At 40.0% G+C, this 13,444-nt stretch overlaps 1 protein-coding gene across 4 annotated transcripts in view; it reads right to left on the bottom strand.

Annotated features, from left to right (window-relative positions):
* The window catches only part of ANKS1B (ankyrin repeat and sterile alpha motif domain containing 1B), a 442,225-nt gene extending 429,599 nt beyond the window's left edge, over positions 1–12,626 (bottom strand). For all 4 annotated transcript variants that reach the window (XM_056341207.1, XM_056341208.1, XM_056341209.1 and 1 more), the window contains exon 1: positions 12,149–12,626. In XM_056341207.1, the coding sequence (XP_056197182.1) occupies positions 12,149–12,282 (134 nt within the window). In that variant the 5' untranslated portion in view covers positions 12,283–12,626. The remainder of the gene's footprint in view (positions 1–12,148) is intronic.
* Between the last annotated feature and the right edge of the window lie 818 nt (positions 12,627–13,444).

Raw genomic sequence — 13,444 nt, 5'->3', positions numbered from 1 at the left:
CACAAAACTAATATCACAATGTCACAATGAATTACTAACATTTTTAGACTCTTACAGGCAGATCCAAATCAATCACTTATTTTCTCAATCAGACCATGCTAGATGGGTGTGCCCTCCAACACCGGCATTATGCCAAAATTCTTGAGCCTGCAAGTGTACAATAAGCTTTTCATTTTACCTTTTTTCATTTATTCTTGCCTGAATGACAGAGACATGGAGGCTGAATACTGAAGTTTCTCTTTTTTGGTTAAGCAGTACCAACATAGTAAGTACTGGTGACCAGGACCGTCTTCATCTACTGTAAAGTTTACTCCTGAAGTAATTATGATTTGCCAGTTTAAGTAGGGAAATGATACACATCCTATTTATGCCTCAGAATACCTTTCTAAGGTACAATGTATAAAACACAATATTTTATCACTGGGGAATGACCTTGCTCTTTCCTGAATAACCATTTCCCACAAAAAAAGAGAGGAAAGTAGCATCCTTCCCCTACCTGCAGCTGTTTCACTTCCAGCTTTACAAATGACCTTCAGCAATTAAAGTTTGATTTTCCTTGTCTCACCTTTGTTGTTTCAGGTAATATAATGGGAATGTTATTTAAATGCATATCATTACTTGCCAAAAAGAAAAAAAAGAAGAAAGAAAATAAAATAAGAAATATCCTCCAGCACCTCTAATTCCACATAATTTTTTGCGGATATTAGATACCCATCAGGAGTTATAGTTTTTGTAAATTAATAGAGGCATCTCCAAATTCATTATGTTCTGTTCATCACCACACAAGTAGTCTATATCTACATTCTCAAAATACACTTTTTTTTGTTGAAAATATACATATTTTTCTGTGGAAATATTTATAGAAATATATATAGAAAAGTGCATTAAAAAATTATTGAGGTTGCAAAGGCAAGGATTTATTAGCTGGTGCTAAGTCATCCTGCTTACACATTATGTATTAGCCTTAACAGTTACATGATTCCATATTATTTTTCCTTGTGCAATGAATGATGATCCTGGAACAGCTGAAGGCGTACCCCCTATAATGGGAATGACTGAGTAAGAACTCTTCTTTTTGAAAATCAAAGGTATTAAAAGGTGCATTGGTATTTACTAAATCTATTAAACAAAGAAGAGGAACAACAGTCTAATGCTGCACCACAGAACTGGATTCTACCCATAACTGCACTCCAGAAACAAACCTCTGAACAGATCTTTATACATTTGAACATATAAAACGCTATTTAATTTATAGAGAATGTTCTTCACATAATACTGCATTAAGTTGTGAAACCCTTGCTGTGACATGCTACAAATGCTAAAAGAATGCAATTGAATAAATGCATAGAAGAAGAATCCACTGGAGCTATTAAATACAAAAACAACACATCTGTCTCAAAGCTGCTGTAAATTCTTGGAAGCTGAGAGAGTACATGAGAGGAAGTATTACTATATGCTTGCTTTGCTACTATGTTCTTCTAAGACCAGCCTAACTCCCAGTTAGGAGAGTTTGTAGAAGAATACTTGGCTAGAAGGACCTTCATTCTGATCAAGAAAAGCCGTTCCTACGTTTTTAAACTATATTAATACTGTGAAAAATGAGCACCTTGTAGTCACCAGTTAGAAACACCAAGTCCGTGGGTATGTCTCACCATAATCTAACTGTGCTTCAGTTATCATTTGTGAACTGCAGATATTAACACCTTTATCCAGTCACAGAAGTACTTTGACAGTAAACTCGTTAATGATGTGAAGCAGTCAGATAACTACAGTGACAAACACCACTGAAAAACCCAGGAGAAAACTTAATCATTCTTCTTCTAGAGAAGGGTTTGAATTGTGTGCAGTAAATAAGGCTCAGGGCTAAACACTGAATATTAAGGATAAAAAATCTTGAATAACTGCAGTGAGCACTGTCTACCCTGGGCTGCAGCTGAGGTAAGAACCTTGCCAAAGAAAACATTATAGGATTGCGTCATTAAAAAAAATATATAATGCCTACATTCAGGGGGCTAAATAAAAACTGCACCAGTGATCTTATTTTTACCATTAATAAAAAGTAAACTAAAACTCCAGAAATTTCATCATGTGGTGTCATCTTATCCATCACAACAACCTCTTCCAGTTAAACTACTTAGATGACCGATGGCACTTTATTAACCACTGTCTATTTTAGCACTAAAAGAAAAAGAGACAGTTTGCAAATGCATTACACAAATATTTGTTACAGCAAGGAAATACGAAAATGTCAGGCTTTGGATGAAAACTCTATTTCAGTAGTTACACATTTTCTCTTTATTCTGAATGTAAGCCCTGTTCCTTGTATCTTGTCTCCTAAACTTGCTGCTTCTGCTCCTCATCAGAGCTAACCTCCATGGTCATCAGCCTCAGTTCTTACTCCATCTCAATTCTTATACTTATTTCCTTTACCAACCGTTTCTAGCATTCCAGCCTTTTCAGATTTTTATCTACAGCCTACTTGCCAAAGCATTCCAAATACCCTTATTCAGGTCTCTCTCCCTCCACCTGTCTTCCAGCCACATCTCCTCACCCAGAACACATGCCTATTCCATTCTTTCAGAGACTTAATTTTCTGCTTATGTCATAACTCCTATCCTTCTGAAATCAAGGCTTACACAGTCTACATAAAATTAAAAATAGAGGGGATAGATTTAACTATTGTGACAGGCAAACAACAGATTTGTAACATATATATACACTATATACCATATGCCTTATTTCTACATTTGGTATATTTGGTTCTCTGAAATTTTACTTGTGCACATTGTGTGAGAAGATCCATGGGAGATCATTACTACTTGGTTATGCAAGATACTGCTCTTCAATAAATGTGCACAAAGCAGGAAGCAGAGTGATTGCAAATTACTTATGAGCATAATCTGACAAATTAGCTATACAGATGACAAGGAGGATATGGAAGTGGATAAATAATTACTTGAGAAAATTGAAAACTAAAAATAAGTGTAAATTACATTTTTAGGAAACCTTACCAAAGACTTAATTGAGATTCTGGGATCTAACCGCTAATACTAATGTGTTGGGTGTTTTCATCTGCAAAAATAAACTAGACACACAGATTCACAACTCATATCTAGCGGCATCTAAAAATAGAAAACAATGATCCTGACAAGTCAGCAAGTAAATATGGAAAACATTACACTCAGCTAACTCTCAGAACTACCAGCAACAAACACACTAGAAAGTTACACCACAAAGGTTTCAGATTCAGGCAATATGCAGAGGGAAAATACCGATTCCAGATGATATTCCCAATTCTAATTTACAAAACTCCTTTTTTTTCTGTCTCTAAAAAAATCTTTCTCTTGTACACTTCTCATACTGTGACAACATGAATACCTTACAACTTAACCTATTTCAGCATTTGTCTGGGCTATGAAGGGTTAGGAAAAAATCCACATACCAATCACACCATTCTTAAAAGAGAAAGTTACTACTGTGCAAACTCAAAGACTAAATGTGATATTGATGTTCTTGTAGTGACTAATATGATGGAAAAAGAAGAAAACACAAAAAATTATCCAACTCCAGCATAAGAGCCTGTAGCGGTGCAAGAGGTTATTCACTCCCAGGTGCGGGACTTCACAATGGCTTTGGCTGAATTTCACAAGGCTCCCACCAGCCCTTTTCTCCAGCCTGCCCATGTCCCTCCTAATAGCAATTCTTCATATGAATTGTTTCTCTCCAGTTTGGCATCATCTACAAACCTGTTACACTGCTATATTGCAATCAATACTGGCCCTTGAATCCTGAGGAAACCCTCTAGTAGACATGAACAGTTGCATTCTTTATTGTTGATCACAACGCTCACAGCCATGCAGTCCACCCAGTTCCCACCCATCTTATCATCCTCTTAATCAGTCCACAGTTCACCATTTTGACTGAAAGAGACTGCTCTAAAGTAAAGTTAAAACACCATTCCCGGCTCTCCCCTTGACCACAGAGGCAGTTAATAGAAAGCAATTAAGGTTGGTCATGCATGATTTCAGCTCGGTAAATCCATGCTGGCTGTTCTCAGTCACATTCTTGTCCTTGGTGTATCTGGAAACTACCTCCATGAGGAGATGCTCTGTAACTTTCCCTAGGACTTTAGGTTAGACTGATGAGCGTGATGACCTCAGAACCTTTCTCTTGCCCTTTCTGAAAACGGACGTGACATTTTCCTTTTCCAGTCATCAGAAACTTCTCATGCTTGACATGATCTTCCAAAGATAACAGTGGCCTCACAGTAACATCGATCCCTTGAATTTAAGTGTTCCCCTGATCTTCCTCTACTGCAGGCAATGTTTCATTGCCACACAAATTTTGCTAGTAGGCTCAGGAACATGGGAAGCCAAACTTCTGAGACAAAAAAAAAAAAAAAAAAAAAAAAAAAGGTAGAAAAGGCAGTGAATGCCTTGCCTTTTCCATGTGTTTTTTCACTAGGTCTCCTGCCCCAGTGAGCAGTATCTCTACTTTTTTTTTTTTCTTTTCTTTTTTTTTTTTTTTGGCTGTCAATGTAGTTATGCTTTTGCCATCCTTCACTAGTTTCAACTCCAGCTAAGGCTTTTCTAATTCCATTCTTGCACACTTGGCACATTTGCAACAAACGTCATGTGATACAACATTATGCATTTTCTGTATTTCTCATGTGGATTCTGCCTCAATACCTAATGTCTACTACTTCTGAATTCATCCAAACCAGCTATAAAATATGCAAGGATAGAATTCCTACCCTAATTTTGTTTTAACCTAACTATTTAAGTGGTCATTTATATATATTCTACATTTTCCTTCAACTAGAATTGTTCTCCTGTTCTTCACTGAAATATTTTTACCTACAAAAATATTTAAGTTAGGTTCAGTTTGAAATAAAATCATACAATATCTACTTTAGGTTGAGCTGAATCACTCCATATGTTCCCCAACTGTATCGACTAGATCTCCATTGGCTATAATGGGAACTTAAGACACCCAGCACAGACATCGACACCTACAGAAACATAGCTACCACTGGGTGTTTTAAATTGGAAACAAATAACACTCAAGATGTCATTTTTAGCATTTCTTCTTTCTTTAGAAAATGTATGTGCAATAAATGGGAAATAGTGTAAAATTATTTTAATAAAAGCACAATCTCGTGGAATTAAATCGCACAGATCCTTTCTTACATTAGATACATGTACATTATTAGAAATTCATGGGTGTTAAATTAGGTACAGAAGACTTGTTGTATCACTTCTTAAATGCAAAGTGAACATACTGAAAATGCTATCAGGATTATCAGGAAAAAGTAATTAAAAAGTAATAAAAGTCTTCCCATAAAGGCTATAAAGTTCAAACAAAATGTATTCCCTACTTCCCAAAAGGATCCATGTACATGAAAATGTCACATCAGTAGGCAGGAATTAACACTGGTTATTATGCCTTACACATTCAACATTAGAAGTTGTCAAAATATTTTACCTTTAAGTAATAAAAATTATTAGGATGCATACTCTGATTGAAAGTGGCCAGCAGAAAAATTCCACAGCAGAACGGAATTCCAGCGGTGGAACTCATGTATATGTCACCTCCCCAGGCGAGCAGGCTAAGCTTGCTAAGGAAAGGGAGTATAACTGCACTCTACACTGTATTGTCCCTTAAGAGATTATATAGCAGTAGCATAAATTAAAGCAGTCTGTAGGATGGTTCAACTACTGCCTATGTTAGGGCAATAAAACAATGGGCTAGAGCTATAAGCAGCTCCTTAATGACTTACCCATGAATATCCATACAAACTGAAACTAAGGTAAACAAAAGAATCTACACGTAGATTTTTAGAAACATGGTTATGTTCTTCTCGATCACTAGTGCAGTAACTGTGAAAATGCTTGTCTTAAAAGCATCTGCATTTGCTCATCGTAACATTTCCAACCCTGACAAATCACAAGATAGCAGACCTTTCAGATTACATCATCATTCACTTTATTTCACCTATTAGCCCTCTCAGCTCTGCTATATCACTGTCACTTAAATGCAGCAATGTCATATATCAGTTTTAAAAATGTATAAAGAAGCATTAATTCTATTGAATTACCAAACTACTAAAACCATCAATGTCAGACAAGATGGAAAACAAGATGGAGATCAAAACGCATTTATATGGCTCTCTGTAGCATTAGATGCTAGCCATCTGGTGGCTAAGAATTCTAGAATTCTAAAAGAGTTCTTTTAAGTTACAGCCGCATCATCTTTCTTGGGATTTTCCTTACCTTCTTCTTAACATGTTTATACAATTTCTCTTCCAAGTCTTCCTGACTCCATCAGTCCTCCCAGTACTGCTGTATCCCATACCCTGATCCTATCTATGGGCAAATAATATGGCCTTGGTAGATTTTACACTAGGTCTGCAGTTCTTGCTGGTCATTTTTTACATTTGGTCTAACATTTTAGAAAATTAATAGAATGTATGCTTGAGCAATACTCAGAAAACAAGATCTGGAGTAAGGAGAAGAAAGAAGTTTATCCACAGAAATTAAATACAGAGCTGTGAATCCAGGACCACACTGAGCTCCTAGGAAAGATTTATTACACCAACTTTGTGAATTGCCTGGCCCTTAATAGTAAGATTTCCACCAGATGTCCTGGATACTGCCCGTATTGCTACTTCACATATTGTAAATGTTTCAAACTTGCAAAGAAATCTAAGGAATTCCATAGAGAAAATTTTGTCTAAACTTTGATTGAAACCATTTCTCAGAAATAAGGATAAAAATAAGTCCAAGAAAGGTAGAAAATAACAAAACAAAGGTTAAGTTTTAAGAGAATCTCATAATTTGAAAGGGCAAACAGGCAGAATCAGGGCATCAATTAACTATCACTGATACCAAACAGCATAAACTAAGTGTTGCGGTGATCATTAATTTGCATTTCATACTGAAAGACAAAAGGAAATACAACTAAATATGTCCCCGGAAGACTTAAGTTTCCTACTCCAACAGGATAAAGAATCTGGGAATGCGAGTCTCTGCTTGGGACATCAGTACGAAAACTTCCATGTATTAATTAGTGTAACTAAGATTAGAAATAAGCATAGGCTAACTGGATGCCCCATTGACCTACACGTAACAAATACTTGCCATTTTATTATCTGCACTGGTTGTCTAAAATACCTTCTAACATAGACACAAGTGAGCTCAGAAGCATGTGAGCCCAGAACCCCGGTACTGCAAGCCTCATATAATACAATCTCTTTATAAGATCAAGCTAAGGAAGTTTCTCTTACTTTAAACAACACTATTTTCAATAAAAAATAAACCTAGTACCTTTATTTTTGTTGATTAGGTGATCCATCTGTTATTTAAATTATAACATGAAAACAACTTTGTTAAAATTTTAATTAAAACTTTATAAGGTATTTCAGTATTTAAAATACTTCCTGCTCTACAAGTCATATCTAAGTGTGATCTGATTTTGCACAGGAAGCTGAATGAATCACAGGGTTCTGCACAAGGATAGATGTAGGTCTGTGTGGTTCTCAGTGTGCACTAAGGCCATCAGGCTAAACTGTGGCTTTGCTATGAGCAAGACACTGCTCTGAGAAACAGACGAGGAAACAGATTGCAGCTCACAGATTGACAATCTGCTTGCTGGGTTTCCTATACTTTAGAGGAGAAATATCTTGGGCCAGGCCTATACATGGCATAGCTGTGCTAAAGGAGGATAAGCAGAGAATGGAGCCATTCCCTGCCACAGTCTGCCAAGCGTAGAAGGGGAAAAAACCAGCTCCACGCGGGCTGCTCCGCCCTCCCGTGCTGTGTAATGCCAGCAGCCAACAAAGAGCAAGAAGGGGCCAATTCACCCTTCCCTACTACTCTCTGCCAGTTCACATTAATTCATATTTTATCCCACAGTCCTGTTAAGAATACAAAGCTTTTTTAACATGTAAAGTTTAAAAAGACTAAAAATTAGCATTTAATCAAGAACTATGCATTTTTCTTTAGGTTGCAACATATTAGTAGGGCAAAAAGGCATGCACGTGACCTCAGGTGGCAAAATGATGTAAGGTCTCTAAGATACATGAAAATCTTCAAAGTTATTTTTCCTAAAACACTTTAAAAGAAACAAAGCCCGTCTCTATCCAATAATGAAAAATTGATTGGTCAATAAAAACATGTTACGTATATACAGATAATGAAATTAAGTAAATTAAAAATACCGGTTCTCTTAGAAACACTTTTTTAATGTGTTAAACCATTTAATGCACATTTAAGGATTTGGCATACAGGAACTGAATGATACATTCTGTTAAGAGGGACTATGGGATTTTACTCTCAAGTTTTCGTGTTTATACTGGAACAATATAAAAGCCAGTGAAATAATTTTACAATCTGTGAAAATTCTCTTTGCAATCTATTACATATCTAAAAGCCATACTTTTTTAATATAGGAAATATAGTTAATATACTAATGTATTACAATTCCAGGCAATGGAATCCCAGAAGCCCAGCTTTAGATGTCCTAGTGTATCCCACCTAGAATTTAGATGTATATCCGCAGGCCATGGTTCTTTGTTAAAGTCCATTAGACCACGCAGATGCCTCAGAAACTCATGAGCATCTAAAATTCCAATAAATACCCAGGTTTAAGTGAATTACTCTATGCCAGGTGTTTACTGAGGATTATACTTGCTCTAGTACATTGCAATGCCTTATGTTAACCTTTGCACCTGAGGAATTCATAGTATATTCACCCACAATCTTTACATTCCAGCACAGAGTATGGAGATTGAGGTAGGGTCCACAAACTGACCCAGAGCTTTTTAATGCTTCTCTTGAACTGAAACAAATTATAGGGTCCACATAGCCAAACCTCACTGATATTTTGTCATTCCTTTAGATAAATCAATTTGGGCATGAGGTCTTCTATAGCTTCTATTACAGGTATCTGGGTGTGTATCACCTCTTAATTAAGCATATATCATTTTTATGCAATTTGCACATACTCTGCTTTAAGCATGTGTTTAAATCCTCACAAGAATTAATTCATATATTTATATGAGTGCTTAAACAGCCTTCCAGAACAGTGTTGTTTTCCTGAACTGTTGTCATAATTTAATATAATGACTTATAACTTAAAAGTCAGCCCCTTAAAAATTACACCATTTACTCTACAATTAACATCAGCAGGTTCAGCCATAAAACAACCATACAAAAGCTTGCCCTCTTTCTCCCTCAAGTACCATAAAATACACCAAGAGTCAGAAAAAAAAAGTTATAAAAATGTAAATAGGAGATCAGAGCTCAGATAATTTGTTCCTTGGTTCAAGTAACAATCAATATATGTTTGTCAATTCATGACTGTTAGGTTTCATTCACAAGATATATAATTAATGCAAAGCAAATTTCCACAAAAAAAGGCATCAAGCCATGGAGAGCTCAGCCACATAAACTGAGTTGTCTCCAACACAGAAGAAATCCAAAGGGAAAGTGTACTGCTACTCAGACCAGCGCATCAGGCACAGTATTAGCCTGTTTGTATGCTGAAAGACTTGGACTTTTCCAACTTAATACTAGAAGAAGCATGAAACAACATGGACCTTTCTCAGCACAATGGGACAGGTACAGTTCTGGGGCACCATTTTAGGAACTGAGCAATAATTATGATCAATGAATCACCAGGAGTTACTGTCAAACACAATGTCCCCTAAAATTCTATAAAAAGAAAAACATGTCCCTATTTTTTTTCTATTGCTTTCTCTTTATTATAACTTTAAAAAGCAGTTGTTAGCCTAATAAACTGTATGCAAAAAATACTAGTATAGCTCTACTAGTAAGCTTCTTCAATTGATTTTCTATCAAAAAAATCTTCAGATCCCCCCAACATCAAAATCAAACTTTCATACTGTACAATTACGGTTCTTCTACAACTTTGCTATTTTCAGTAAGTGTTGATTTCCTAAACAGGCTCAAGATGCTAGTATGACTCCCTTTTAGTACCTTCTTTTGTTTCCACATGCTGTGTACCAAGACAGATCCAACCTTAATTGTGCATGTCATTTTGGACTTAATTCATAACTACTGGCATCAGATAGATCATGCAACATCTCAAAAAAAAAAAAAAAAAGTATGTTAAAATACCTAGCACATGTAATTATTTCTTGAAAGCACGTTCTACAACAGATAGTAGCTTCTACTTTGGGCATTCCTGGTGAAGTCAATGAAATTCTTAAGATTCCCTCGAAAAAGCATTACATTCAATTGTGTGTTGGGTTGTGAATGTTTATGCACCAATCCATCACAAAATTATTTTCAAATGTATTCAAATACCTTCCTTAAAATTAGAAATATGTTAGCAGCTGTATGATAAATTTTTACTTTTAATTTTTGAAGTTATGTTTACAGAAGCCATAAGCATTCTTGATAGCATTAGTAAGAAATACCATAAATAAAACAGTACGTTTTACTTGCTTTATTTCTCTTTAAGCTAAGTACACTTCCAAAATAAAAGACTACAGTTGAGTTTACAACCTAAAATAGTTACATTCTGAATAACAAAGGATGACTGAGATGACCCATCTGTATATACAAAACACATGGTTAATGTGTTCTGTATACACAAAGTAAAAACACCACTGTTTAATAAAAAACACAATCAAATACACTTCTTCTGGATGTACAGAACTTACGATACATGACATGAAAGTAACAGTGCAAGAATATAGGACAGGCAGTAGCCCTGAAGAAAATCACTACACAAATCACACAGTAGAACTCTATTATAAATGGCTAGTCATTGTACTGAAGTGAACTTCTGTTTTATGAAAAATGTGTATCACATTTTAAGAAGACTCATACTTTAAATTCAGCCAATTACCTGGTGTACTTCTTGCTAAGCAACCTGTTCAAGTACAGTACAAAAAGCAATCACACAGTGTGTGTTTTGATTTTGGTCAATGGGCTAGTAATTCAACAATGATGCAGTAACTAATTGACCTGGTGCATCACAGAACTTTGGTAAACTATGAGTATCTGAACTGTTGTTTTTAGCACTAAAACCAGCTTTAAAATAGCAAGACTTTGTAACAGAATTTAAATGGGTTTAATTTGGACAGTTACAGTACATTTCCTCAGAGAGGGGATACTGAAATAATTGGAATACACTGACAAAGAGGTACTGGCAACGCAATCACAAATAGATTTTCATTTAAGCAATTTCCATTTCTCTAGGCCTTTTCTTTCGTTCAAAAAACCAAAACCAACCCAACAAAAACACACCAAAAGCCAAGCCAAACACCCCATTTATTCAAGTTCTAGGTCAACAGTGTTTCAGTTCATTCTTTTGCTATGCCTAGTGTAGTACTGAACACAAGCATTGCACTGTGTGCTGCAGACCTTCTCTTACTTGAATACTGTCTAATGTCATAAACGCCTGTGATGATGAAACTTAACATCAAAGCCATGCTGTAGATTGCCTGAGATACAACTAATAGCTGAAGTTAAGTCCTTTCACCCAACATGGCCAGTAACCCAGTTTCACCACACGAAATCCAGGTACCTTGGAAGTGATACTGCTCTTACCTAACCTGCTCCATAAGTTTTACTCCTCTGCCTCTATGATTTCTCATTAAAAAATAATAATATATACATTCCCTTTCTTTGTTTTGTAGGCTCATTCCTATGGCATGCCTAATTTCTTCTGCAAGTGAGGGTAGCAACTATGGGTGAGGGCACAGGGTGAAGCTATGGCTTTTTACACAAAATTCCACAATGCAACGCCTTGTCTGTGATTAACACTTCCATCTGTGATTAAAAGCAGCAATTTGAAGATGAAATATCAAAGAAAGGGTAATGAGTATATTGTGCGTATCAGCCCAGCATTAAAAAACACAAGTTCTGCACCACAGCTAGTAACAGAATGAACAAGTACCTTACAGACGCATTGAAGGCAAGAAATTCAGTAGCACTGTATTAATAAAATGACTGCCTGTGACTTTAAACGCAGGCACACTTGTACTTGGCGAGAGAGTGAACGATTTATTGTTACTATGAAGGATGCAGGAATGGAAATGAAGATGAGAGGGGCGATGATGATGGCAGGGAAGTGGAGGTCAATAACCCCAGCATCGGATGGGGAACGACGTCCCTACCTCAGTAAGCTGGACAAGGGAATAGCTCCAGATCCACTGCCCAGGATCCCTCCTTTCCTCCCAGAGAGGAGTTTCTCCACCAGAGCCACATTCCCAGTGCGAGCAGCTTCCAGCAGTTCCTGGTCCTTCCCCATGGTCGAGGAACCGAGCAGCCCCCCACGCACCCCGCCGCGCACCGGGAGAGCTACACCGCGGGCCACAGCGGCCCCCCCCTCCACAGACCGCCCTCCTCTGCCCAGCCCCTGCCTCGGAGCAGAGATTCCTGCAGTCCCTTCCAGAGCAGCAGCGGGAGGGAGGAGAATCACCACCTCCTAGTTTCACCGGATCATTTCTGGGTGGAGTGTGGAGGAGAAGGCGCGGGGGGGGGACGGAGGACGGACGAGGCCAACGAAGAACCGACCCCCCCGCTCCCATGCACACGCAGCCCCGGCCCGCCGGACGGCGCGGGGGAGCGGGCAGCCCCAGCCCCCGTGCCCGCGGCCGGCCGGGCTGAGGGGAATAACGACCCCGCCGACGGGCGGGAGAAGGGCGGGGCGGGGGGAGGAGGCGCAGCCCTGACTTGCCAGGCCCGTTGCTGGGGAGACGCGGCTGGCGCGCGCTCACTGGCCGCCCGGGCTCGGCGCCCCCCCCGCCTGCCCCCGCCCTCCGGCCCGCGCGGCCCCGCCCCGCCCGCCCCTCGCCAGCGGCGGCGCCTCGCGCTCCACTGCGGTGTCGCGCGCCGGCCGTGGCTGCGGGCGGGGGGAGGCGCGCGCGCGGGGAGCGGCGTCCGCCCCGCCCGGCCCGCCAGGTGCATCGCCCCGGCGGCGGGGGCGCCGTGCGGGGCGGCGGGGGCGCCCGCCGCAGGTGCTCCGGGGCAGCGCCGGGGAGGTGGTGCCTCGTCGCGCTGCGGAAGGGGAAGGGAGGGACGCGGGTGCCGGGGCGAGGGGGGCCGAGCGGGTCCTCCCGTCGCTGAGGCGGCCGCGCGCGCCCCGGGCGCGGCAAGGAGCGAGGCTGCGCTGCCCCGCGGCGGGCGGGCCGGGGGGCGCGGGCGGGCCGGGGTCCGGGCTGAGGCACACAGGGGCCCGCCCCGCCCCCGAGGCGAATTAGCGGGTTGCGGGTGGGGTGGGGCGGAGGGGGCCGCGGCGGGGTGCGTGCGCGTGTGCGGGGACCCCCCGAAGAGGGATTTAACCCCATGCGGGGACGCGGCAGGGCACCAGCGCAGATGCGAGCCGGCTTCGTTGCGCAACCCGGCGTAGACAAAAGGGAAAATCCGGGCTCCGCTGAGGTCGGGAGCAAAACTGAGTTGGTAGCTCGGCG

The sequence above is a fragment of the Falco biarmicus genome, chromosome 5 (assembly GCF_023638135.1).
Source record: "Falco biarmicus isolate bFalBia1 chromosome 5, bFalBia1.pri, whole genome shotgun sequence".
NCBI lineage: Eukaryota > Metazoa > Chordata > Aves > Falconiformes > Falconidae > Falco > Falco biarmicus.
Note: the sequence above shows the minus strand (reverse complement) of the source record. Positions and strands in the feature narration are given on the sequence as shown.